The sequence below is a fragment of the Neofelis nebulosa genome, chromosome 6 (assembly GCF_028018385.1).
Source record: "Neofelis nebulosa isolate mNeoNeb1 chromosome 6, mNeoNeb1.pri, whole genome shotgun sequence".
Lineage (NCBI taxonomy): Eukaryota > Metazoa > Chordata > Mammalia > Carnivora > Felidae > Neofelis > Neofelis nebulosa.
Genome location: NC_080787.1, coordinates 15,251,376 through 15,279,206, shown reverse-complemented (window position 1 = coordinate 15,279,206; position 27,831 = coordinate 15,251,376). Strand labels below are relative to the sequence as shown.

The window sequence follows — 27,831 nt, the reverse complement described above, 5'->3', positions numbered from 1 at the left end:
GAGAGAGAGAGAGAAAGAAAGAAAGAAAGAAAGAAAGAAAGAAAGAAAGAAAGAAAGAAAGAAAGAAAGAAAGAAAGAAAGAAAGAAAAGGAAGGAGGGAGGGAAGGAAGGAAGGAAGGAAGGAAGGAAGGAAGGAAGGAAGGAAGGAAGGAAGGAAGGAAGGAAGTCATCTGAATGAGACCTGGGTACAACTGGCTAATCCCAAGTCAGCCTAAAGCTAGATGCGGTCTGAGGAGCCATCGCCAATGCATCCATTGAAACAACCCAGGACACCTCCTAAATGTATCCCCTTCTACGAGTGGAAAGCCCTTTTGTAGTGTTCATTGACATGTGCCTTTCAGCTTGTATTTATTGAGTACGCCTAGTACCTGCTCAGTACTTAACAGGTGGAAATACTTGTAACTGAAAGCCTCTCTCCCATTTGCCTTTCATCTGACATCCCTACACAGTCAGCTTTGATGGAAATCACACCATAACCCTAATGTTCTCTGTTTTTGATTCCAGCTGTGAACGTTCAGGATGAGCTGGAGAGTGTTAGCCTAGCTTGCAGTACAGGAGAAATCTGGCACCGAATAAAAGCTATAGTGTTTATTAAGGTTATGCAAATAGCTGTTTTACTTAGTTCTCTGAGCCGGTCTTTCTTCCTTCCTTTCCTTTCTTTTCTTTTCTTTTCTTTTCTTTTCTTTTCTTTTCTTTTCTTTTCTTTTCTTTTCTTTTCTTTTCTTTCTTTCTTTCCTTCTCTTTCTTTCTTCCTTCCTTTCCTTCCTTCTTTCTTTTTCTCTCTCTCTCTCTTTCTTCCTTTTTCCTTCCTTCCTTCCTTCCTTCCTTCCTTCCTTCCTTCCTTCCTTCCTTCCTTCCTTCCTTTCTCTCTCTCTCTCTCTCTCTCTCTCTCTCTCTCTCTGTCTTTCTTAATGAGGACAGTTCTTTGTGCAATTGCCAAACCAAGGCAAAAGGAAACTCTTCTCAATCTTTATGATGCTTTCATCAGATAACCAATGTATAATATCCTTCTGTCTCCTCAGACTTTAGAGTTTGTTCTTGGGAAGTTAGAGATAAATGAAGATGGCCTTAATAAATCTATCTAACATTGTAAATACAGTGTTTCTGGTTATTTTTCCCCTTGGGGCAATAGGCCAGATATCACCAACAATTCAGATATTCTGGTCTTTCTCAGAAATGTCACTGCATCAAGAATATTATAGCTTAGCAAATTGTTGGAGGAAATTAGGATGCTTTTTAGTAGTTTTGCCATAAGCAAAAATCAGCTGCCTTCTAGAAATACCTATAACACACCTTGGATCTGATGTAGGATTTGGACTAAAAAGAATCCCTTGAAGAGGGCAATGTTTCCCTTCTAAAGAGTGAAATTCCAGGGGTGCCTGACTGGCTCTGTCCATAGAAGATGCGACTCTTGATTCTGAGGTTGTGAGTTCAAGCCCCACATCGTGGGTAGTATTTACTTAATTTAAAAAAAAATTTTTTTAAATAAACAAATAGCGAAATTCCAGGGAGAGCATTTAAACCTGACTTTTGGCTGCCGTTAACAAACAAACATGGAAGAGGCATGGAGTTTTGAGGCAAGGAGTATTTGGTGGGGGGTGACTGTTTTATTCAGAGGTTGATTTGGGAGTTGTTGTTGGAGGTTTGGAGGTGTTTGCTTCTCCTATAAAGCCATTATACCCTTAGGTTATTTTTCTACAGGTGCCAAAAGGAAGTACCACAGACTGGGGGGCTTAAACAACAGACATTTACTTTCTCACAGTTCTGGAGCCTGGAAGTCCTAAATCAAGGTGTCAAAAACAAAACAAAACAAAAAACAAAACAAAAAGCGTGCCTCTGTCCATTTGCATATCCCAACTAGGAAATCTCTCTTCTTGTGCTGGCATACAAGTGATAAGAGGGAACTGGGCGGTGAATGTGGGCGATTGGAGGCTTCCCTGGCAGAGACCTTTAGATCACGCCCTGTTTGCGGAGAACCCCAGTGCACCTGACTCTATACCGAGTACAGACAGCTTCCTCTCATTCACTCCTCCTAACAGTCCTGTCAAGTGGGTACCATTATCAACACTATTTTGCAGATGAGGTCATGGAATCATAGACACATTTGGTAATCTGAGGAATGGCCTAGGGTTTAGTACACTGGGGAGCAAGGACTTGAACCCAGGTGGTCTCTTTCCAGATCTGAGCCCTTAATCTCTTCACAATACCTTCCCCTACTCTTGCTGGCAGGGAGGAAACTTGTGCGTGGAGAGCTAACTGTATTTTTCTGAGCACCGGATGCAGAAAGTTGTTTCAGGGCCTCCCAGAAGACCTGGGTTCTAGCCCCAGCTCTACTAACACTGGCTAGCTGATCTTGTCTCCTAATTATGTGAAATGGGAGAACTGGATTCCATCCACACTTCTTAAAATTTTAGACTGAGATTCATGATGAGAAATACATTGTACACACGCATGTACACGCACAGCCACTGGGTAACTGAAACAAATGTTTGGGACGCTCCCACCTCATGTGAATGCCCTCTGATACTTTTTTTTCTGTTTCAGTTACTTTTTAAAACACTGATCATGACCTACTCAGACGGGTCTATCAGAACCTGAACTAGATGACCCAGTTTGGATTCCTGTAATCCTAAAATCCTATTAACCTAGGTGGATATTTATTTGGAGCCTCTCTTATCTTAAATGCACAGACACTGACTTGAAGCAAATGAGTATTACATATGCTAGAGGACATCCCTTTTACTTCCTCGTCGAGCTAATTACATAAGAGTAAATCTTGAAATGAAATGAAATGAAATGAAAGCTTGAAATGCTGTCCGTCCTGTAGTCTACAGGCTGTAGGTATTATCTCTGAATTACAGATGAGGAGACCAAAGCTCAGATTAAGTCATTTGCTCAAGGCCGCATCGGTAGTAAGTGGCAGAGCTGAGATTCGAACCAGTGTCAGCTCTTAACATACATTTCTTGTAGGGAAGGGTATATAAAAGGGTCAAGAAGGAGAAGTGAGGTCTGGAAGCTGCTGTGGCTGACTGTGGCTTCTTCCCCAACGGTCTGCCGTCCCTGGCAGGAACAGCTGCCCTTTGGGGTGCTAAGCCATCACTGTAGCAGTGATTAAAATCTGCACCTGGGGAGCGTTTCCAAACCCCTCCCCCCACATCCCTACCCCAGACCACCTCCAGACCAGTGAAATCACAGTCTTTCAGGGTGGGACCCAGCCCTCTATTTTTCAAAGCTCCCGGATCATTTCAATGTGTGGCCAAGGTTGAGAACCTTTGCTCTGAAGTCCCAGTAAAAGAAATGAAAGAGCTTTAGGGGCCTTTCCATTTAACATTTCTGCAAACACCATTTAGTAAAATATTGCCGGAGTACAAGCTGTTTCTAGTTCTTTGGAACACATTAAAAAAAAAAAAAAAAAAACACGTAATCTTGTATCTCCTTCAAAACCAAAGAGAAGAGACTGCTCCAGGGGTGGATGGGGAGGGAGTACAGGCCCCTGTGTCTGTGATACTTCATAACCGGCTCACATAATTTTGAAAGTCCTTTTCTGTATGACTAGAGAAGTCAGTTGTTGAATTAATCACAAGTGAGAGTAACCAGTAGTTGTTGGCCAGGTTCACGAGGCACAAGGTAGAAAGCCAAACCAGACTAAGGTAACCGTAAATATTGTAAGCCATCACATTTTTTTAAAAGAGAGCCACCGTGGAAGATCTCCACTTTTTCACGTGGATTATGGTAATTGGTAAAAGCAAGACCCTCCCTCGCATCTATTCCCACAGGAGCAAGAAGATACCTTTTTACTAATGTCTCCCCCCACCCCAGATTTTATTTTCATCTTTTTTTTTTTTTTTTTCCCAGCTCGGTGCAGAGCCCAACATGGGGCTCGATCCCACGACGCTGGGATCATGACCTGAGCCGAAACCAAGAGTCAGATGCTCCACCGACTGAGCCACCCAAGCTCCCCCATCACCCACCCTGATTTTAGACCTGTGTTATTCCAGCGTGTGTGGCCTATAGGTTCCATTTCAAAATTAAACTGACCACACTCAGTTTCCTCGTTCATGCTGCACTCTAAAACAGGCGCTGTATCATATGCTGGGTTTCTTCCATGTCTCAGGAGACGGCATTCATAATGTTAAAAATATGTACAATTTTCACACTTCAGAGAATGAAAACATAGTATTACGGTAACAACAGCCCTCCGTTCTAGTCTGAAAGCCCCTGACCAATGGCAAGTACTCCTGCTGAGGCCAGCCTGGAGACCTGAACTTCTGCCCTGCTCTTTAGTAACAATGTTCAATGTTTGCTAGGAGTCCTGCTCTTTAGTAACAATGTTCAATGCTTGCTTGCAGAATGATGTGGCTGCGCTTCTGAAACCAATCTCAGAAAAGATCCAGGAAATCCAAACTTTCAGAGAGAGAAACCGGGGGAGTAAAATGTTTAATCATCTCTCCGCCGTCAGCGAAAGCATCCCTGCCCTTGGGTGGATAGCTGTGGTGAGTCTGGCCCCTGCACCTGTCATTTTTTGGAGTGTTTAGGAGAACTTTGGGCTACCTTCGGGCTCCTTCCTGTCCGTTACACCCCAGGAGATTCCTCTCGGGGTGAACGCACCAGCTCTCTCTTACCTGTTTGCAGTTCGATGCTTTGTGCTCGGAGATGTGGAAATGTCTCACTTATCCTTACAGAACAAAATGTTTGTCTCCAACTTTCCATGGCTTTTCTTCATCCTTAAGACATTTTCTTTCTTATCCTGTTTTTTTTTTCTTCTATGCTGGGGTGACGGTCCTGTTCGCCCAGTCCCCCAAACCCGGTCCTTATGTCAAGGAGATGAATGAGGCTGCCACCTTTTACACTAACAGAGTCTTAAAGGACTACAAACACAGGTACGTCCCTTCTTTTACCGACCAAATTTTCAGGTGTTCGCTTGTTAAACATCTGTCCCCAAACTTAGTGTAGTGCGTTCCTGATTCCTTTTAAAGGCTAGCTTACGGTAAATGTTAAGGGAAGAGCCCATTTTTGCAGCTAAAGCAAAGTGGAAAGTGAGGCCAGTTATCCAGATAATGGATGTGCTTTGGAAAGTCTGCCGCAGTTCTCTCGTGATGATAAACTCCTCACTTGAATACGTGCCATTCCATACGTGTCCCCACGGCGGCCAGAGGGCTCTGTGATGGTTCGCGGTGGACCCGTCCTATAAGGGCACAGCTCTTTCACACTGCCCCAAACAGGGCTGGTGGGCAACCAGAGAGAAGAAAGGAGGAATCGGGAAATGAAGTGTGAGGAACAGGAGTGAGCTGAGACAGTGAACCAGGCCCCTGAGAGGGAAACCAGCGAGGGCGTGGAGACGAAATACAACTGGGGCGGACGGAGAGACATCTCTAAGAAGGGCAGTACAGATGAGTCCCAACCAAGGAGCTTTGCCTGCAGATCCAGCTTAAATAGACATCGCATTCTACAGCACAAATAATAGGTCCTGGAGACACTTAACACTGGGTTTGGAATTGAAAATGGGCTGAATGGAGACAAGCCGCAGTGTCTCCGCTGCGAGAAGGGTTACGAGAGTCCTTCCCCTCCGATAATGTCGTGGCCGGCCCTGTCAACAGCTGGCTGTATGTGATGGGGCTGATGTCTAGTCATTCACGGAAGGAATGAGGCAAAAACAAGAGCAAGAGACATCCACCCCCTGGGCGCTGGGCTGGAGAGCGGCTCCCCCTCTGAGCCCTCAGGCGGCAGAAGTGGAAGTGCTTATCGGTCAGCAAATCGAGGGGCTCCCGCACCTCACCGGCCGGCCCAGACTGTTCAGTGGGAAGGAAACGTGAGGACCAGGTCATTGACCAATACTGCATCTGTTTCAGGTTATTTTCAGTTGTCAGAAGCATTGAGGAGACACGAAAGGATATTTATAAAATATACGGAAAATATAATCACAACACAAAAGATAGTCCTATATCCACCGCTCAGTGTAGGAGATACGTACTGGGAAGCCCGGGTGGCTCAGTGCGTTAAGCGTCTGACTTCAGGTCACGGTCTCACAGTCCATGAGTTCGAGCCCTGCGTTGGCCTCTGTGCTGACAGCATGGAGTCTCCTTCAGATCCTCTGTCCCCTCTCTTTCTGCCCCTCCCCCCCAAAAAAATAAATAGACATTTTTTTTTTAAGTTTTTTTTTTTTTAACCTTTATTTACTTTCTTTGCACACGCAATGGATGGGAGAGAGTCAGACAGAGCGGCAGGCACGGAATCCGAAACAGGCTCCGATCAATGGGCATGGAGCCTGACGTGGGGCTCGAACTCGCAGGTCGCGAGACTTCGACCTGAGATGCAGTCAGACGCTTAACCAACTGAGCCACCCAGGCGCCCCAATAGACATTTAAATAAATTTGTACCGAGGGGTGCCTGAGTGGCTCAGCCGGTTAAGCATCTAACTCTTGATTTCCACTCAGGTCACGATCTCACGATTCGGGAGACTGAGCCGCACGTGGGGGTCTTGCACTTACTGCACAGAGCCTACTTGGGATCCTTACTTTCTCCCTGCCCCTCTCCCGTGGACACTCTCTTCCTCTCTCAAAATAAACAAACAAACTTAAGGAAAAAAAAAGAAACACGTCCGGATATTTTTTACCGCAAAAACCAGACACGCTCGCCAATTCTACTCCAAGGTGTATCTCTAAAAGAAATAAAACATGTTCACACAGAAGCTTGTGCACAAATGTTTGTAGCAACATTATTTATAATAGCCCCAAAGTGGAAACAACCCAAATGTTCATCGACTACTGAACAGATAAATAAAATGTGTTTGCACATACGATGGTATGTTGTTCAGCCGTTAAAGCAACGGATCATTGACAGAAGAGCAACATGGATGAAGCTTGAAAACAGGCTAAGTGAAAGAAGTCAGACACACAGAAAACCCCACATATTGTACGATTCCATTCCTGTGACATGCCAGAATGGGCAAATCCGTAGAGACAGAGTGTAGCTTAGGAATTGTCCAGGGCTGGGGAAGTTTGGGGGAAATGTGCAGTAATGGCTGATGGGTATGGGATTTCTTTCTGAGGTGATGTAATGTAAAGTTGACCGTGGTGATGATTGCATGGCTGCTGACCTAAACCATTGGATTATACACTTTAAATGGGTGAATTGCGGGGCAACTGGGTGGCTCAGTCGGTGAACTGTCCGACTTCGGCTCAGGTCATGATCTCACGTTTTGTGACTTCGAGCCCCACGTCCGGCTCTGTGCTGACAGCTCGGAGCCTGGAGCCTGCTTCCGATTCTGTGTCTCCCTCTCTCTCTCTGCCCCTCCCTCTGCTTGTGCTCTCTCTCTCTCTCTCTCTCTCTCAAAAATAAATACACGTTAAAAAAATGTTTTTAAATCAATGGATGAATTGTATGGGATGTGAGTCGTATGTCAACAAAGCTGTTCTATCAAAACAAAACAACACAGAGCAGCCACAGTGCCGTGCTCCCCTCATATAGTTTGCTTGCTCTGTCTTGGAAACGGGGGTCTGGTTGAGCGGTTGTGCCCAATGCTACAAACCCCACGTTGTGTTAGGGACTGGGTGTTACCTGTTTGTGGGAAATTGTCTCCTTGCATCAGCATCCCCCTTACTACTCCCTTGGCCAAATAAATCAACCAAATTATTAGAAAGCCAAAGGACTTTTTTTTTTCTTCCAATACCCTTCTCCCCTCCAAAACACATTGTTCTCATTCTGCACCAGAAGCAGGTACGGAAAGAGATGGTCTCTTTCCGTGGTCACCTTCTAGTTAGAGGTCATGTGAGGGCGCACGGCCCAAATTGCTGGATCTGCTCCCCGGGGTCCCCTTGGCCCCTCACCTGGAGCTCAGGGAGGGCACTCGGCTCCCCTCAGGTGAGACCTGGGCCACCAGCCTTTCAGGGTCCTTTCCGGAAATTGGTTCACGGTGACTGACCCAGAAAGACAGCTGGTCCATGGTCCTCCTGAGCCTTAGTTACTGGATTACCACGTTCCTGTTAGTCTTTTCTAAATTTTACCTTAGATCCTAACTCTACTCTCTTCCACCCTCTTTTATAACAAAGCGATTTACGCCATGTGGATTGGGTGAAGTCCTATTTGAACATTTGGAGTGCTCTGCAAGCATACATCAAGGAACACCATACCACCGGCCTGACTTGGAGCAAAACTGTAAGTACCAAGCTGTCTGCCCCCTGGAGAAAAAAAGGCCATAACGGTGTTCATTCCTGGTAGCCTAGGATCCTTACACTTTAGAATTTAGAATTAGAATTCAAGGAAAGCGTAAGATAAATAGATACGTAGAAACTCTTTATGAAAGTGTCGTTTGTCATGAGAAAATCTGGAGACTACCTACCTGACATGCAGAAAGGAAATGGTTAAGTTGATCATGGTGAGAACCCAATGAAACCTCTACAGCCATTCAAAAGAACATATATGAGGGGCCCCTGGGTGGCTCAGTCGGTTAAGCATCCGACTTCGGCTCAGGTCACGATCTCAGGGTTTGTGAGTTCAAGCCCCTCATCGGGCTCTGTGCTAACAGTGTGGAGCCCGGAACCTGCTTTAGATTCTGTGTCTCCCTCTCTCTCTCTGCCCCTCCCCTCTTCTCTCTGTCTCTGTCTCTCTCTCTCTCTCTCTCCCATCCAAGTACTAACCAGGCCCGACCCTGCTTAGCTTCCGAGATCAGACGAGATCAGGTGCGTTCAGGGTGGTATGGCCGTAGACTCTCTCTCTCAAAAATAAATAAATAAACATCAAAAAAATAATAACATATATGATGCCTACATGGGAAATGATTTACCAACCCAACGTGCTGAAGTGCAAAAGGTTTTGCATACTAAGATGGCATATGTAAAGAAACTGAAAAAAAATTAAAGGAAATAGGTTTGAAAATAGTTACAATTTTAAGAAGATAGAATGATTAAGAAAATGTCCTTTTAAATGTTTTAAATGTCTTTTTTTGATGTTTAAAATTTTTTTTGAATGACGTTTTTTTTTTTTTCAGCGTTTTTTATTTATTTTTGGGACAGAGAGAGACAGAGCATGAACGGGGGAGGGGCAGAGAGAGAGGGAGACACAGAATCGGAAACAGGCTCCAGGCTCCGAGCCATCGGCCCAGAGCCTGACGCGGGGCTCGAACTCACGGACCGCGAGATCGTGACCTGGCTGAAGTCGGACGCTTAACCGACTGCGCCACCCAGGCGCCCCTTGAATGACGTTTTTGAACACCGAGGCAATCCTAGCGCCTCAAGCGTTATCTTAGCCCTAGGACAAAATCGCAGCCTGTGAGAGGTTGGCCTGACCTTTGCCCTGTCTTCAGCGTGGTCTCTCCTCTCTCCCCGCATCTCGCTGCTTCCCAGCACTCCCAAACTGCTGGTGGGATCCTCAGCACATGCCGTGCTTAGGCCAAACCAAATCAGATTATTGTTTCAAAGCTTGCAAATCTCATATGCTTTAGCCTTTTTGCAACGTCCCAAACATACATCATGCTGTCTGACCTTCCCTGGGGGGAAGCACCTGTCTCTCTTCTCCAAGACTCAGCTCCAACATCACTTCTTTAAGAAACTTCCATTGGGGGCGCCTGGGTGGCGCAGTCGGTTAAGCGTCCGACTTCAGCCAGGTCACGATCTCGCGGTCTGTGAGTTCGAGCCCCGCGTCAGGCTCTGGGCTGATGGCTCGGAGCCTGGAGCCTGTTTCCGATTCTGTGTCTCCCTCTCTCTCTGCCCCTCCCCCGTTCATGCTTTGTCTCTCTCTGTCCCAAAAATAAATTAAAAACGTTGAAAAAAAAAAAAAAAAAAAAAAAAAGAAACTTCCATTGATGTGCATCGGCTCTCCATCTGGGATGGGGATTTCTCCTCTATGCCCCCTTTGTATTTCGAGTATAGCTCAGCTCATGCGACTGTCATTTGTACGTGTGTGTTGGGGTCTCTCCCACTCAGTTGGAAACTCATCTCTGTCTCCAGCCCCTAACACAGTACCTGACACGGAGTAAGTACTCAGTAAATGGTTTGAACTAAATTGTGAGGCAGGGGACTCTTAGAATCTTCCTTGCCCTTTTAAGTCTCTGCACTTGTCACAGAAAGACTTCCTATGGAAACCCCCTTCTGTTAGAAATGAATGTTACCTTTAAGGGGTCACGGTGGATGATCTAACCAGAGTGAATCTGGAGAAAGTGAAGGGACATATTTGTGAATTCCTCTCGGGGGTAGAACCCCCCCCCCCCACATTCTTCTGGTTGGCCATGCTCCAGCACCTACCCCTTGTCCTGAATGTTGATGTCAGTGAGGTAGGCTTAATAGCAACACAGAGTTTGCGACTTTCCAAGGGAGTGTGGGATTCCTGCCTTTGCTCCCTAACACTTGTAACAAACGTTAACATTGACCCCCAAAGGCGGACCTTTCCTTTTACTTTCTAGTTTGCCTGTTTTCTCCGCAAGCAGAAACGCACAGTTGTAAAGTGCAGCTAATTGTTTCTTTTTCTTCTGCCCACGACATTATGATTTCTGAGAAGAGAGTTCATAGACACTCGAAGGGTTTTAACACAGAAAGGTGACCATGATGCAGGTGGGTGTTTGGGTGGATGGATTAGTGTTATTTTTCGTACACTTCCAATGAGATGCTATTTTGTTATAGATCAGTTTGTTGTAAAGGGAGATTGTCATGTATTTGCCATGGAGATAGGTCGCCACTAGAGAACAGTAAACTAAACAGCAAGAGTCCTTGGATGTCTTACATTTCATGGTAGATAAATGGAAAAGGAAAGAGAACCCATTTGTGGAAAATAATCATGTCAACAAACACCAGCTCATTAATTCTCTAATGGCACCCATGGAAAAGGAATAGAAAATTCTCTTAAATGCTTTCAATACCTTTTACCTCTGAGTAATGGTGTTTTGAATATTTAAGATAAGAATCAAATATTAATTATAGAAAAATAAATGTAGCTATTTTCCTTTATTCTGGAGTGAATACTGTGTTTTCATTATTTTCATGAGAAATAAAAGCCTTGTAACAATGGCTTTCAAGCTTTTAAAGGCAATTAGTGGTAAGAAATACAGTTTACACACACACACACACACACACACACACCCTGTTCATAATACTAAAACATGTTTCATGAAACAGTTCTGTCTCTTACCACATGAAATGCATTCAAATATGTTTTCTATTTTATTTCATTTTTTATAAAATTCTGGCTGAGACCCACTAAATTGATTTCATGACCCACTAATGGATCACAGAGTACATTTTTTAAAACATAAATGTTATATTTATACAAATGTGTATATATGTTATATAAAATATAATCCTGGGGCACCTGGGTGACTCAGTTAGGCATCTGACTTCAGGTCACGATCTCGTAGTTCGTGGGTTTGAGCCCCACATCAGGCTCTGTGCTGACAGCTCAGAGCCTGGAGCCTGCTTCAGGTTCTGTGTCTCCCTTTCTCTCTGCTCTTTCCCCGCTCATGCTCTGTCTCTCAAAAATGAATAATCGTGTGTATAATCTTTGGAGCAGACACTGGGCAGTGTAGATTGCCATAATAATAATGGCTGTTATTTACTGAGCATGTTATGCTATGGGAAAATTCTATTTAAAATGGCAGTTATTATAAAGCAGAGCAGCTACTTCACTTCTTTAATGGTAAAGTGTTGGTCAGATATTAAAAGTGAGGAATGATTATGGTAAGAAAGTGTTAGTTCAGAGATAACATCATCAGTGCATAATCTTTTAGCAAGCTTTAAGACATATGAAGTATATTTCCTAATATTTTTGTCCTCTTCTTCTAAAGTTTGGGATAAAAATACATACATTACAAACTGTGTTATAAAAACCATAGTTTTAAATTTTAAACCTAAATGACTAAAATCTATTTAAAAGATTCCAAAACACAGGGGCACCTGGGTGGCTCAGCCGGTTAAGCATCCAACTCTTGATTTTGGCTCACTGTTCGTGAGATTGAGCCCCAGGTGGGGCTTTGTGCTGACAGCGAGGAGCCTGCTTGGGATTTTTCTCTCTCCCTCTCTTTCCCCTCTCTCCCCTGCTCGCACTCTCTCTCTCTCTCTCTCTCTCTCTCTCTCTGTCAAAATAAGTAAATAAACATTTTTTTCAATATATGAAATTTATTGTCAAATTGGTTTCCATACAATACCCAGTGCTCATCCCAACAGGTGCCCTCCTCAATACCCATCACCCACCCCCCCCTCCCTCCCACCCCCCATCAACCCTCAGTTTGTTCTCAGTTTTTAAGAGTCTCTTATTCTTTGGCTCTCTCCCACTCGAACCTCTTTTTTTTTTTTTCCTTCCCCTCCTCCATGGGTTTCTGTTAAGATTCTCAGGATCCACATAAGAGTGAAACCATATGGTATCTTTCTTTCTCTGTATGGCTTATTTCACTTAGCATCACACTCTCCAGTTCCATCCACGTTGCTACAAAGGGCCATATTTCATTCTTTCTCATTGCCACGTAGTACTCCATTGTGTATGTAAACCACAATTTCTTTATCCATTCATCAGTTGATGGACATTTAGGCTCTTTCCATAATTTGGCTATTGTTGAGAGTGCTGCTATAAACATTGGGGTACAAGTGCCCCTATGCATCAGTACTCCTGTATCCCTTGGGTAAATTCCTAGCAGTGCTATTGCTGGGTCATAGGGTAGGTCTATTTTTAATTTTCTGAGGAACCTCCACACTGCTTTCCAGAGCGGCTGCACCAATTTGCATTCCCACCAACAGTGCAAGAGGGTTCCCGTTTCTCCACATCCTCTCCAGCATCTATAGTCTCCTGATTTGTTCATTTTGGCCACTCTGACTGGCGTGAGGTGATATCTGAGTGTGGTTTTGATTTGTATTTCCCTGATGAGGAGCGACGTTGAGCATCTTTTCATGTGCCTGTTGGCCATCCGGATGTCTTCTTTAGAGAAGTGTCTATTCATGTTTTCTGCCCATTTCTTCACTGGGTTATTTGTTTTTTGGGTGTGGAGTTTGGTGAGCTCTTTATAGATTTTGGAGACTAGCCCTTTGTCTGATATGTCATTTGCAAATATCTTTTCCCATTCCGTTGGTTGCCTTTTAGTTTTGTTGGTTGTTTCCTTTGCTGTGCAGCAGCGTTTTATCTTCATAAGGTCCCAGTAATTCATTTTTGCTTTTAATTCCCTTGCCTTTGGGGATGTGTTGAGTAAGAGATTGCTACGGCTGGGGTCAGAGAGGTCTTCTCCTGCTTTCTCCTCTAGGGTTTTGATGGTTTCCTGTCTCACATTCAGGTCCTTTATCCATTTTGAGTTTATTTTTGTGAATGGTGTGAGAAAGTGGTCTAGTTTCAACCTTCTGCATGTTGCTGTCCAGTTCTCCCAGCACCATTTGTTAAAGACACTGTCTTTTTCCCATTGGATGTTCTTTCCTGCTTTGTCAAAGATGAGTTGGCCATACGTTTGTGGGTCTAGTTCTGGGGTTTCTAGTCTATTCCATTGGTCTATGTGTCTGTTTTTGTGCTAATACCATGCTGTCTTGATGATTACAGCTTTGTAGTAGAGGCTAAAGTCTGGGATTGTGATGCCTCCTGCTTTGGTCTTCTTCAAAATTACTTTGGCTATTCGGGGCCTTTTGTGGTTCCATATAAATTTTAGAATTGCTTGTTCTGGTTTTTAGAAGAATGCTGGTGCAATTTTGATTGGGATTGCATTGAATGTGTAGATAGCTTTGGGTAGTATTGACATTTTGACAATATTTATTCTTCCAATCCATGAGCAGGGAATGTCTTTCCATTTCTTTATATCTTCTTCAATTACCTTCATAAGCTTTCTATAGTTTTCAGCATACAGATCTTTTACATCTTTGGTTAGATTTATTCCTAGGTATTTTATGCTTCTTGGTGCAATTGTGAATGGGATCAGATTCTTTATTTGTCTTTCTGTTGCTTCATTGTTAGTGTATAAGAATGCAACTGATTTCTGTACATTGATTTTGTATCCTGCAACTTTGCTGAATTCATGTATCAGTTCTAGCAGACTTTTGGTGGAGTCTGTCGGATTTTCCATGTATAATATCATGTCATCTGCAAAAAGCGAAAGGTTGACTTCATCTTTGCCAATTTGGATGCCTTTGATTTCCTTTTGTTGTCTGATTGCTGATGCTAGAACTTCCAGCACTATGTTAAACAACAGCGGTGAGAGTGGGCATCCCTGTCGTGTTCCTGATCTCAGGGAAAAAGCTCTCAGTTTTTCCCCGTTGAGGATAATGTTAGCTGTGGGCTTTTCATAAATGGCTTTTATGATGTTTAAGTATGTTCGTTCTATCCCGACTTTCTCAAGGGTTTTTATTAAGAAAGGGTGCTGGATTTTGTCAAAGGCCTTTTCTGCATCGATTGACAGGATCATATGGTTCTTCTCTTTTCTTTTATTAATGTGATGTATCACGTTGATTGATTTGCGAATGTTGAACCAGCCCTGCATCCCAGGAATGAATCCCACTTGATCATGGTGAATAATTCCTTTTATATGCTGTTGAATTCGATTTGCTAGTATCTTATTGAGAATTTTTGCATCCATATTCATCAGGGATATTGGCCTGTAGTTCTCTTTTTTTACTGGGTCTCTGTCTGGTTTAGGAATCAAAGTAATACTGGCTTCATAGAATGAGTCTGGAAGTTTTCCTTCCCTTTCTATTTCTTGGAATAGCTTGAGAAGGATAGGTATTATCTCTGCTTTAAACGTCTGGTAGAACTCCCCTGGGAAGCCATCTGGTCCTGGACTCTTATTTGTTGGGAGATTTTTGATAACCGATTCAATTTCTTTGCTGGTTATGGGTCTGTTCAAGCTTTCTATTTCTTCCTGATTGAGTTTTGGAAGCGTGTGGGCGTTTAGGAATTTGTCCATTTCTTCCAGGTTGTCCAGTTTGCTGGCATATAATTTTTCATAGTATTCCCTGATAATTGTTTGTATCTCTGAGGGATTGGTTGTAATAATTCCATTTTCATTCATGATTTTATCTATTTGGGTCATCTCCCTTTTCTTTTTGAGAAGCCTGGCTAGAGGTTTGTCAATTTTGTTTATTTTTTCAAAAAACCAACTCTTGGTTTCGTTGATCTGCTCTACAGTTTTTTTAGATTCTATATTGTTTATTTCTGCTCTGATCTTTATTATTTCTCTTCTTCTGCTGGGTTTAGGCTGCCTTTGCTGTTCTGCTTCTATTTCCTTTAGGTGTGCTGTTAGATTTTGTATTTGGGATTTTTCTTGTTTCTTGAGATAGGCCTGGATTGCGATGTATTTTCCTCTCAGGACTGCCTTCGCTGCATCCCAAAGCATTTGGATTGTTGTATTTTCATTTTCGTTTGTTTCCATATATTTTTTAATTTCTTCTCTAATTGCCTGGTTGACCCACTCATTCGTTAGTAGGGTGTTCTTTAACCTCCATGCTTTTGGAGGTTTTCCAGACTTTTTCCTGTGGTTGATTTCAAGCTTCATAGCATTGTGGTCTGAAAGTATGCATGGTATAATTTCAATTCTTGTATACTTATGAAGGGCTGTTTTGTGACCTAGTATATGATCTATCTTGGAGAATGTTCCATGTGCACTCGAGAAGAAAGTATATTCTGTTGCTTTGGGATGCAGAGTTCTAAATATATCTGTCAAGTCCATCTGATCCAATGTATCATTCAGGGCCCTTGTTTCTTTATTGACCATGTGTCTAGATGATCTATCCATTTCTGTAAGTGGAGTGTTAAAGTCCCCTGCAATTACCACTTTCTTATCAATAAGTTTGCTTATGTTTATAAGTAATTGTTTTATATATTTGGGGGCTCCGGTATTCGGCACATAGACATTTATAATTGTTAGCTCTTCCTGGTGGATAGACCCTGTAATTATTATATAATGCCCTTCTTCATCTCTTGTTGCAGCCTTTAATTTAAAGTCTAGTTTGTCTGATATAAGTATGGCCACTCCAGCTTTCTTTTGGCTTCCAGTAGCATGATAAATAGTTCTCCATCCCCTCACTCTCAATCTAAAGGTGTCCTCATATCTAAAATGAGTCTCTTGTAGACAGCAAATAGATGGGTCTTGTTTTTTTTATCCATTCTGATACCCTGTGTCTTTTGGTTGGCGCATTTAATCCATTTACATTCAGTGTTATTATAGAAAGATACGGGTTTAGAGTCATTGTGATGTCTGTATGATTTATGCTTGTAGCGATGTCTCTGGTACTTTGTCTCACAGGATCCCCCTTAGGATCTCTTGTAGGGCTGGTTTAGTGGTGACAAATTCCTTCAGTTTTTGTTTGTTTGGGAAGACCTTTATCTCTCCTTCTATTCTAAATGACAGACTTGCTGGATAAAGGATTCTCGGCTGCATATTTTTTCTGTTTAGCACACTGAAGATATCGTGCCAATCCTTTCTGGCCTGCCAAGTTTCAAAGGAGAGATCAGTCACGAGTCTTATAGGTCTCCCTTTATATGTGAGGGCACGTTTATCCCTTGCTGCTTTCAGAATTTTCTCTTTATCCTTGTATTTTGCCAGTTTCACTATGATATGTCGTGCAGAAGATCGATTCAAGTTACGTCTGAAGGGAGTTCTCTGTGCCTCTTGGATTTCAATGCCTTTTTCCTTCCCCAGTTCAGGGAAGTTCTCAGCTATTATTTCTTCCAGTACCCCTTCAGCACCTTTCCCTCTCTCTTCCTCCTCTGGGATACCAATTATGGGTATATTATTTCTTTTTAATGTATCACTTAGTTCTCTAATTTTCCCCTCATACTCCTGGATTTTTTTTCTCTCTCTTTTTCTCAGTTTCCTCTTTTTCCATAACTTTATCTTCTAGTTCACCTATTCTCTCCTCTGCCTCTTCAATCCGAGCCGTTGTCGTTTCCATTTTGTTTTGCATTTCGTTTAAAGCGCTTTTCAGCTCCTCGTGACTGTTCCTTAGTCCCTTGATCTCTGTGGCAAGAGATTCTCTGCTGTCCTGTATACTGTTTTCAAGCCCAGCGATTAATTTTATGACTATTATTCTAAATTCGCTTTCTGTTATATTATTTAAATCCTTTTTGATCAGTTCATTAGCTGTTGTTATTTCCTGGAGATTCTTCTGAGGGGAATTCTTCCGTTTGGTCATTTTGGAGAGTCCCTGGAGTGGTGAGGACCTGCAGGGCACTTCCTCTGTGCTGTGGTGTATAACTGGAGTTGGTGGGCGGCGCCGCAGTCCGTCCTGATGTCTGCCCCCAGCCCACCGCTGGGGCCACAGTCAGACTGGTGTGTGCCTTCTCTTCCCCTCTCCTAGGGGCGGGATTCCCTGTGGGGTGGCGTGGCCCGTCTGGGCTACTCGCACACTGCCAGGCTTGTGGTGCTGGGGATCTGGCGTATTAGCTGGGGTGGGTAGGCAAGGCGCACGGGGGCGGGAGGGGCAGGCTTAGCTCGCTTCTCCTTAGGTGATCCACTTCAGGAGGGGCCCTGTGGCAGCGGGAGGGAGTCAGATCCGCTGCCGGAGGTTTGGCTCCGCAGAAGCACAGAGTTGGGTGTTTGCGCGGAGCGAGCAAGTTCCCTGGCAGGAACTGGTTCTCTTTGGGATTTTGGCTGGGGGATGGGCGGGGGAGATGGCGCTGGGGAGCGCCTTTGTTCCCCGCCAAACAGCTCTGTCGTCCCGGGGCTCAGCAACTCTCCCTCCCTCTGTCCTCCAGCCTTCCCGCTCTCCGAGCAGAGCTGTCAACTTATGACCTCCCAGACGCTAAGTCGCACTTGCTGTCGGAACACAGTCCGTCCGGCCCCTCCGCTTTTGCCAGCCCGACTCGGGGGCTCTGCTTGGCCGGCGAGCCGCCCCTCCGCCCCGGCTCCCTCCCGCCAGTCCGTGGAGCGCGCACCGCCTCGCCGCCCTTCCTACCCTCTTCCGTGGGCCTCTCGTCTGCGCTTGGCTCTGGAGACTCCGTTCTGCTAGTCTTCTGGCAGTTTTCTGGGTTATTTAGGCAGGTGTAGGTGGAATCTAAGTGTGATCAGCAGGACGTGCGGTGAGCCCAGCGTCCTCCTACGCCGCCATCTTCCCTCCTTCTAAACATTTTAATTAAAGATTAAACATCTTTAAAAAGATTTAAAAACATAATCCACAGCCTAAATCAAACTAATTTCTCTTCACTTAACGATGATGTGTCAACGTAGCAGCAAAATGAACAATGAGCGATTGTAGCCAGAATCACAGCATTCTTACGAGGACTGTTAGAATGATCTGATTAAATGGCCTTTGGGAAGAAAAAATAAATAGGAATAATTTCGTTTATTTGCCCACTGATCACAATCGTGCAAACAGTTCGTATTTATAAGATGTTAAGGATCCAAGAGCAGGTAGGAAGATGAGGTGTTCATGTTCACTGATATCACAGCATTCAGAAGGTTTAGGAAACGCATTCCTTTTTAATGGACACAGTGAAAACGCTGATGGTGACTTAACATCTCAAGTATTTTGAGTCACCGTGGTTTTTTTTTTTTTCTCTGTTTTCAAATTGGATTTTGAGATTAGAGCCCCATGGGAGTTTCAGGGACCAGCATCGAGCTAGCTGCCCAGGGCCCTGAGCTTCCAAGAACGCACTGCCCTAAGAAGGGATCGCTCCCCCTGAGTTGACAGTTGGAACTGGATTTGCCAGCTCCCACCTCCTGACATTGGCCTTCAGACCACAGCTGTGCCGGGCAACTGTGGCTCCCGTCAGTTGTCAGGGTGGAATGTAAAACTTTGAGGCCGGTCATTCTCCGGGACAGTGATTGCAGGGGCGAGGGTCTGTGCACAGGTGTGCGGGCGCCGGTGGGGACCATGAGCTTGGAGGAAGACGCAGCTGTGGAGTGATCCACGTAGGATTTCTGGTGACATTTACTGTGGTAAATGGAACCTTCTCATTTCTGTAAGCTTTTCTTCAACGTGACCGTGGTCCAGAAGGACTGTATGCCAGAAACAACTTGTAGTTTTCCATTTAATTATTGGCAACTCTTTTACATATTAATTTGCACGGTTTCCTCTGCCCTGGGTTTCAAACGCGCTGTGCTGGATAAATCAGCTTTTTGGCAGGAACCCAGCAGGGACACTGTTATTTATCATCCCTTGCTGTCGGTCGGGTTTGTGATATTTGTCGGCAGTTCCTGCAGATGAGATAATAAGCATTGAACGGCTAAGGCCGCATCTTTGCACTGAAAATTACCAAAATAACTGATTTTTTTTTTCCTATGCATTGGCCAGATCAGCATTCAGGCTATTGTTCCATTCTGTGTGGATCTGGCCAGAAAAAGGTCATGAAAAGAATTCCATGAACGGGATAAAATGTGGTTGTTTTCTTCACTTTCTGGGGTTAAACTTGCTGACATCTTTCTGTCCTTTTTCATGTCTTTCTTGAATTCCTTTAGCGTTGGGAACACCTAGGGTATAATTAGGTGTGGAAAGGATAAAACTCTACATACACGAACGTGAAGCAAGTCTTATGTGATGGTGATGTAGTTAGTTGTCAGTCATCCGAACCTCCAGAAAGAGACCGGTAGTTGGGGGTGTTACAGTCATAGACAAGGTGGGGTTTTATTTTTCTCGAAGCCAGACATTTTGCCATCACTCCTTTATTCTCAGGGTAGATCTTTCTCTCCGGCCTCTTTCTCAGTGGAAAGGCCAAATGTTCGTTAACAAAGCGCAAAGTGTAACAGTTTGCCGTGAGCAAATTAAAACTCAGCCAGAGGGTATTCTGACTTATAAATAATGTAGGCCCTGTAGCATGGCATTAAATATGTATGTCTTATAAGTTTTCCAGTCTTCTGGCCCCTCTGGCTCCCTCTTGATTTGTACAAAAGAAAACTGTTCTCCGTCTTTTCAATCGAAATTTTCATTTAGAACTTGTACCAATCCTGTGCGTTGCATTTATTCATCGAAGTGAATTGGTAGAGCCTTAGACGGCGTGTTGCTTGTCCAGATCACAGAGCTCCTTGATCTCTTCCATGGGGCTCTGGGGCTGCGGGGAGTGGCTGTCTCCAGTCTACCTTGACCACAGCTGCATTCAGTCGACTTAATTGCTCCTGGGTTTTTAGCTCCCTTTTGGGGCTTTGGGTAGCCAATTACTTTTGTTCTCTTATGGAAAAGATCCAGACTGCTCAGAGGGAGTTAGGAGTATCATTGACTAACAAAGCAGCTCCAAATGCACAGATAATGAAGTAAACTTGGAAATGGCTTGGAGTTCAGCCTGAGAGACACTGGTAATTAAACAAACATAGTATGCAGCACCTAGCACACAGCAGGTTCTGGGCCAGGTGCTGACAATGCAGAGAATGGGTATATGACGCAGGCCGCACATTTCTGTCCACTGAAACTCACATTCTACCTAAAGAACATATAAACAGATACAACATGATGTAACTACCACGCTACAAGTAAACACAAAGCACAGATGCTTGCACAGAACATGGAAGGAACACACAATCCTTCAGTGCAGTGTGGTTCTGGGGCCGGCAGTAATCTGGAAACTTGTTTGAAATGCAGAATACAGCACCCCACTCCAGACCTCCTGAATCAGAACCTGCATTTTAGTAAGATTTCCAGGTGATTTATATGTATAGTAAAGTTTGAAAAACACTGCTCGAGTGTATTCAAGTTGGACCAAAGGAGTCCAGAGATCTTTGATTTTTACTCATTCATTTAGCAATTCATTTACTTAATAGCCATTTATTGGCTACCTACCATGTACAAGGCATACAACAGACATTCTATTTATGTTACAGTTTCTGCCATCAAGCAGCAAGTTTTAAGTATGATGCAGAAATAAATTACAATAACCAAGGCTGTGTTGGAAAAGAAACCTTGCTAGTTAGACTTCCTGGGTAGGCAGAAAAGACAAGAGAGGGGCTGATGTTTGATTTGGGTCTTGAAGGATGAATAGGAGTTTGGAGAGCCCTAGGTGGAAAGTAAGGAAAAGGGCAGGTTTTTTTTTTTAATGTTTATTTATTCTTAAGAAACAGAGAGAGACAGAGCATGAGCATGGGAGGGGTAGAGTGAGGGAGACACAGAACCTGAAGCTGGCTCCAGGCTCTGAGCTGTCAGCACAAAGCCTGACGCGGGGCTCAAATCCACAAACTGTGAGATCATGACCTGAGCCAAAGTCAGACGCTTTACTGACTGAGCCACCCAGGCGCCCCGGGAAAGGGCAGTTCTTATTCTTAGCAGAGAATTCGGCACATGCATATAGGACATGAACAAAGTACTTTGAGAGAAAAGCTGGTCGTTTTCTGAGCTGAAAATGGTGAGAATTGAGGCCAGAAAAGCAAACTAGGGCCAGATGGTGAAATCTGTCTGTATGTCTTTTCCTAAAAAGATGGGTCTATATGTGGTATGCAGGATTTTTTCCTTCATCATAGGTTTTTGAGCAAAAAGATGGTGATTTGGAAGTTGTGCAAGATAGACGGAAAAGGGGAGGAGGTTAGAGGCTCCCCGATCCTTGTTGGGAGGCTTTAATGGACAGCTGGGACTGGGACAATTCGTACGTGACATGGAGGGTGGGGACGGCAATGGGAAGCAAGAGATAGAGTGGATGCTGAGATGAGGACTTTGTCTTTCCTTTGAAAGAGAGAGAGATCAAACCTAAACACCCAAGTTTCCAAGTCTGGAAATCTGGGAGAATCATAGCAACATCAGTACAACAGGGAACTCCACAGAGGAGCAAGACAGCCTTGACATGAGCCTTCCCCGTGCTGTTTGGGGTGCAGGTGAGACATTCTCCATAGAGAGGTGCAGCAGGCAGGTGACATCACCAAGGGGGAGGCCTAGGGACGATCGTTAAGTGGATGCAGAGACAAAAAAGGAGGACACGGTGGAGGAAAACACCCCGGGGAACCGCGTTTTCTGGGGAGTGGAGTCAATCCGTCAAGGAGACAAGAGAAGAGGAGAAGAAAACCAGAGTCCAGGATCTCCAGACTTGAAGAAGCGTGGGCTGGCTGCCACTATCCACTGTGACAATGTGGGGAACGTAGGGACTAGGGAAAAGCTGCCATCATCCACCTTATTGGTGACCTTTATTTTATTAAAGTGTAGTGCAATACTATATGGGTTTTAAGCGTATGACACAGTGATTCGGCACTTACATACATTACGAAGTGATCACCGCCGGGTCTCGTGACCTGCCACCACGCAGAGTTACTGCAGCGTACTGACCATATCCCCTAGGCTATGCTTTTGGTTCCCATGACTTCCTTGTTTTGTACCTGGAAACCTGTCCCTTCTAATTCTCCTCACTTGTTTTGCTCATCTCCCCCCACCCCTGCAAACACCACTTTGTTCTCTGTATTTATGAGTCTGTTTCTGCACTGTTTCGTTTGTTCGTTTGATTTGGTGTTTTAGATTCCACATAGAAGTGAAATTTCCTTTAGTATAATACTGACTTATTTCCTTTAGTATCATACTATTTAGGTCCTTCCATGTTGTCACCAATGGCAAACTCATTTTTTACAGCTGAGTAATATTCCAGTGTGTGTGTATTTGTGTGTGTGTGTGTGTGTGTGTGTGTGTGTGTGTGCGGACCACACCTTCCTTATCTATCCATCTACCAGTGGACATTTAGGTTGTTTCCATATCTTAACTATTGTAAATAATGCTGTGATGTATTAATGACCTCTAGAAAGCAACGTTTCTAGAGAGCTGGAGGTAGGTGCAGTTTTGTAGAACAAAGGAACACAACTGACTTTGTGTAATGATGTCTTGACCATTTGTAGATCAGTTGTCTGATTTAATGAGGGATTGCTTAAAGCTTCAATTTCTGCCTTTTGAAGTTTTGGGGATTGTTCGAGGATTTTATTTCTACTTGAGCTATATCTTCAGTAGAGTAAGCATAAGTCAAAAATAAATATCTACAATTTCATACACAATAGCTTAGAATTAGCTGCACTATGAAGCTCTAAGTAAACCTTTTATATTTAGAACCATTTTTATTATCTCGTAAATATTCTTGAGTTTTATTGGTGGTTGATAACAATACATAAATTTTTTAGAGTACTTAAATTTTTCTCTTCCTAAATCAAAACAGTAATAGCTTTTAAAACTGCCAACCTTAACAATCAGGGTTATTTTATTTACCAGAACTTCTTTCTAACCAAGAACTTGAACTCTCTTCACCTGAGGGCCAGCAAATTAATACACATTCCTAATTTATTTAAACCATCACCTTTGGGAATATTTTAATTAAGGTGCGTTCATTTAAAATTCCTTCACGTGTGACATTGAAGGCAGTGATATACTTGGCCTTGTCCTGTTCCCTGCCCTCTCCTTCAGCTCCTCCCAGGAAAATCAGGAGGTCGTGATTTAGGGGTGCAGACAGAGGTGCTCCCTAGAGCAAAGCAGGGGGTGCCTGAAGAGGAGGAGGTGTTGAATGACGCCCACTGTCAGTCCAGCCCAGAGCTGAGCCCAGAGCTGAGCTGAGGCCTGGGTTCTCATTCACCCCCAAGGAGCCACACCTCTGGGGCAAAGCTCAGCCCTTGCTCCTGGGGGACTTGCCTGCTTCCTGAAACCAGGCCCCCCCACGAATCCCTGCCGTGGTCAAGTAGCTCTGTCCCTCTCCCTGTCCATCATCTCAATGCTATCATCCACCTTCTTGTCTCAGTGAGAAAGGGCAAGGGCAGATAAAGTCTTTAGCCCATCCTTTTTAGGGTAGTACATGGTAGCCAATGTTCCTTCTTTAAAAGCGAATTGTGGGGCGAATTGTGGGGTTGAATGTCTGACTTCGGCTCAGGTCATGATCTCATGGTTTTTGGGTTTGAGTCCCAAATCGGGTTCTCTGATGTCAGCTCAGAGCCTGCTTCAGATCCTCAGCATCCCTCTCTCTCTGCCCCTCCCCCATGCTCTTTTTCTCTAAAACAAACATATTTTTTAAGTGACTTTTATCTTTTCAAATGGCCAGAAGCCTTTGAGACCCTCTTTGGAGAGGGATTAATTCAAGTCATACTCTTTGCAGTCAGAAGGGGCAGAGTAGAGCGGAATGAGTGATTGCTTGGTGCGTTATGTTTTTGTAAATAGATCTGCAGGCAGTCCTAAAGGAGAGTCTTGAGGAGTGGTAGTTTGGTTAAACAAGTGTGTCACATCAGAAGGTAATGCCTGGAAAGGCAACATGAACGTGGATCTGTCAGTTCTCGTGTGATGCTAACATTTCAGTTGCAGTTATCTGTTGTCACGACAACACTGCTGGAACCCCCTTCCTCTTGCTTCCTTGTGCCAGATCTGACCCATCCAACCTTCAGTGCCATTTTCACATGGCCTCCTTCCCAAGAACCGAGTCGCCTGTCTCCTCTGTTCATCTCCATGCCCGAAGCTGGAAGTTATCCTTTTCCCTCCACAGACCGCCCCCTGGCACCTCTTAAAATTTGTACTTCTTTTATGATGCTTAGCACTTTCTACCTTATAAAGCAGTTACTTACTCACTTCAGTAAGTACTTACGAAGCACCTACCAGGTGTCAGGCGCTGGGCCACATTACCAGTGACATTGGGATGAATAATGAGTGACTCTTTAGTGCTCAGGCTCATGACCAAACCTGAATGCACAGACAGATAATTACAGTGTAGCGTGAAGGATTCTAATAAGGGTGTTCCTCACGGGTCCTCGTAACAGAGAAACAGGAAATTTGCTCTTGGGAGAGACAATGTACAAAAAGGAAGAGACGTTGGAGTCGAGCCTTGAAGGATCTATGAGGGTTTTCCAGATTATACGTTGGGGAAGAGCCTTCTAAACAAAGGCATATCCTGAGCAAAGACGTGAAGGCAAGAGCTGAGTGCCTGTTGTCTGGGAACACAGAAGTGTCTTGTCTCTCTTCCGAGGCCGGGAGCTCCTGAAAGCAAGGCGCTTTCCCCATTCTGCTGGGAACCAGCAGCTGCGGCTGCTACGGGGCCTTAAACACAGTGCCCGGTCACATTTGCTAAGTGAAGCGCATTCATGTGTAATCACATTTCTTCGCAATGAAATTTCTACCATGTTATTCCATTAACTAACTACGGATTGTGTTCCTTGTCCAAGAGCCGCATATGTAATATTTCTTTACTTCGTCCATCAGATGGCGGTAACAGAAATGGACAGTGCATTTTATTACAGGCAGCGGAATATTGGTCACAGATGCCTCCCCTGCACCTGTCCCTTGCCACCTGCTTGCCACAAATTCCCAGCTGATAGAAACTCACTAAATGCTCGCTTCATTAGATGGAGCCAAAAGAGTTTCTTTTTTTTTTTTTTTTAATTTTTATTATTTATTTTTGAGAGAGACAGAGACAGAGTGGGAGCAGAGAGACAGGGAGACACAGAATCTGAAGCAGGCTCCAGGCTCCGAGCTGTCAGCACAGAGCCCGATCCGGGGCTCAAACCCAGGTGCCCCTTAAATGCACTGTTTTAAAAAAAAAAAGAAAGAAAAAACAGTAAATTAACTGGTTTCCCCAAACTCACATAGACTATGTATGTTTTGCCCCAGCCGTGTTCCACCTCAAAGCTTCTCTGAAGGGACTTTGTTTGTTGCTCTGTCTTTTCTTCATCTACTGCCATAGCTCACACACCCCTCCAGGTTCTCAAAGGAATGATGTACAGAGACTCCAGGAGAGGGAAACCATCAGAAGTCATGGACGAGACCGTGAGATGTATTTTCATGACCCTTCCTCTAGTTCTTTTTTTTTTCAAGTTTATTTATTTATTTTGACAGAGAGAGAGAGAGAGAGAGAGAGAGCGAGCGCATGTGCAGGAGAAGGGCAGAGAGAGAGGGAGACAGATGATCCCAAGCAGGCTCCACCCCGTCAACATAGAGCCCAGACATGGGGCTCAATCCCAGGAACCGTGAGATCATGATCTGAGCCAAAATCAAGAGTCAGCTGCCTAACAGACTGAGCCCAGGCACCCTTCTCTCATACTTCTTGAGATAAGGGTGTTTGGAATCTTGCCTCTGAAGAAAAGTGATCCACATGGACCCACATTTCCTTCATAATTGTGAGACCATGGTTTTACTTCAACAAGTGCCATTGGTGCTTTGTGGAAACCTAAAACTCAAGCAGTGTTTTGTTGCCATAGATGAAATAGGAAATACTCCCTAAATTGACTTTTTAACAATTATTAATAAGCAGGTGCTTAACATACTATATAGTACTTCATTGTAGTATTTTTAACAATTCTGTTTTCTTGGAAGGGCCCCCAGAAACTTTGTTTTCTTTGGCAGAAGAAGTCTCAAAATTACAGGAAGCGATAAAAATAAGAAAATAGAGACTAAAGCCATAATTCTCTTTGGCTTATCCTTATGTTGTACGGGATGGTCATCTGTTAGTTTATGTGCAATCTTTTTTTCTCGATGATACTTGTCTGCCAATGAAAGTGTGATGTAAATATGAAAGTAAAATTCACAAGTACTTATAGAAATTGATAAATTTGGAAATGTATCAATTTCACTAAGTTCTTGATCAAAGTGCATCTTGCAAAAAATAGAAATTTTGATTCTAAAATATAAACAAACCCTAAATCATAAATTTGTGAAGTATTTTTTTCTGCAGTGAGAACGGTCTGACTTCTGCGCATAGAAAGTCTTTAGTTCTGAAACTGCTGGTTCTTTCATTTAATCCCTCCCTCCTGTTTTGGTACATGAGTGGCTTTCTCACACTCGTATTTTGTGTGCCGTATTTGGGGAAATTAACAAACAGCACTTGACCCAAAAGTTCAGCTGTAAAACATTGTCCATTCCCGCAGCTGTCGCATGTTAATGAAAGTATATTTGCGACTAAAATGGCTTTGTAATTTTAAAACTGCTTCTGAAGTGTGTAATTGGGCACACGTAAGTTTTCACTGCTGCCTGCAGAACATAAACCATAAGCCAGAGTGGGTGCCTAGGTGGCTTAGTTGGTTAAGCGTCTGACTCTTGATCTCACAGTTTGTGGGTTCGAGCCCCGTGTCAGGCTCCCTGCTGGCATCATGGAACCTGCTTGGGATTCTCTTTCTCTCTCTCAAAATAAATAAACATTTTTTTAACAAAAATATAAAAAATAAGTAAACCATTAAGCCAGGGGATTGATGGGTCAGCTTGGCTCTGAGGTGGACAGCTCGAGAAAGAATCTGACCAAGAATCCTAGGACAGCCATCTGTGTGTGTGCGTGTGAGGGGAGCCAGGGTGGAGGCCACAAGGAGGATGGCTGGGGGCTGGGGGCGCTGGCGAAACCCATAAACAATGCCACTGCACGTCAGATGGTTCCTTTTGTAGCTTGATCTGTAATCTTCACAAATACTTAGCAAGATAGGTGGCTCAAAATATTACTATCTCTAAGCTAGTTTCAGAGAGGAAAATTGTAACAAAAGCTCTGTGGTATGGGACACAATCCACTGCTTCCAAGAGGCTGCCCCGTGATATTTTTATTTTCTTAGTCTCTGCTTTTCTAAAAACTGGTAAAAACACAGGCCAAGGTACAGGTTGGCTGACCTGTTGTTAAAGGTGGAGATTAATTTTTAAAAAAAGGAGGGGGACGCCTGGGTGTCCCAATGGGTTCAGCATCCTACTTCGGCTCAGTTCGTGATCTCGCGGTCCGTGAGTTCCAGCCCTGCGTCGGGCTCTGGGCTGACGGCTCAGAGCCTGGAGCCTGCTTCTGATTCTGTGTCTCCCTCTCTCTCTTCCCCTCCCCTGTTCATGCTCTGTCTCTCTCTGTCTCAAAAATAAATAAACGTTAAAAAAAATTTTTTTTAATAAATAAAATAAGATAAAGGTGGAGATTAATGTGATTTGTATGTACGTTACTCCCTCTTACTCCCTCATGCCTCTCTTTATAGACCCCTGTCCTCTACAAAACATTTGATGGTATGGCCCAGGTTAGGCACAGCAGCCCTTCTCCAGCCCGCTAACCCCACTCTCCTGAGGAGAGCCA

The 27,831-nt window shown here is 44.0% G+C and overlaps 1 protein-coding gene across 3 annotated transcripts in view; it reads left to right on the top strand.

The window, feature by feature from the left end:
• LOC131513743 (RNA-binding protein 24) overlaps positions 1–27,831 on the top strand; it is a 240,629-nt gene that overhangs the window by 191,082 nt on the left and 21,716 nt on the right. For all 3 annotated transcript variants that reach the window (XM_058732923.1, XM_058732922.1, XM_058732924.1), the window contains 3 exons: positions 4,350–4,493; positions 4,795–4,880; positions 8,049–8,154. In XM_058732923.1, coding sequence (XP_058588906.1) covers positions 4,350–4,493; positions 4,795–4,880; positions 8,049–8,154 — 336 coding nt within the window. The remainder of the gene's footprint in view (positions 1–4,349; positions 4,494–4,794; positions 4,881–8,048; positions 8,155–27,831) is intronic.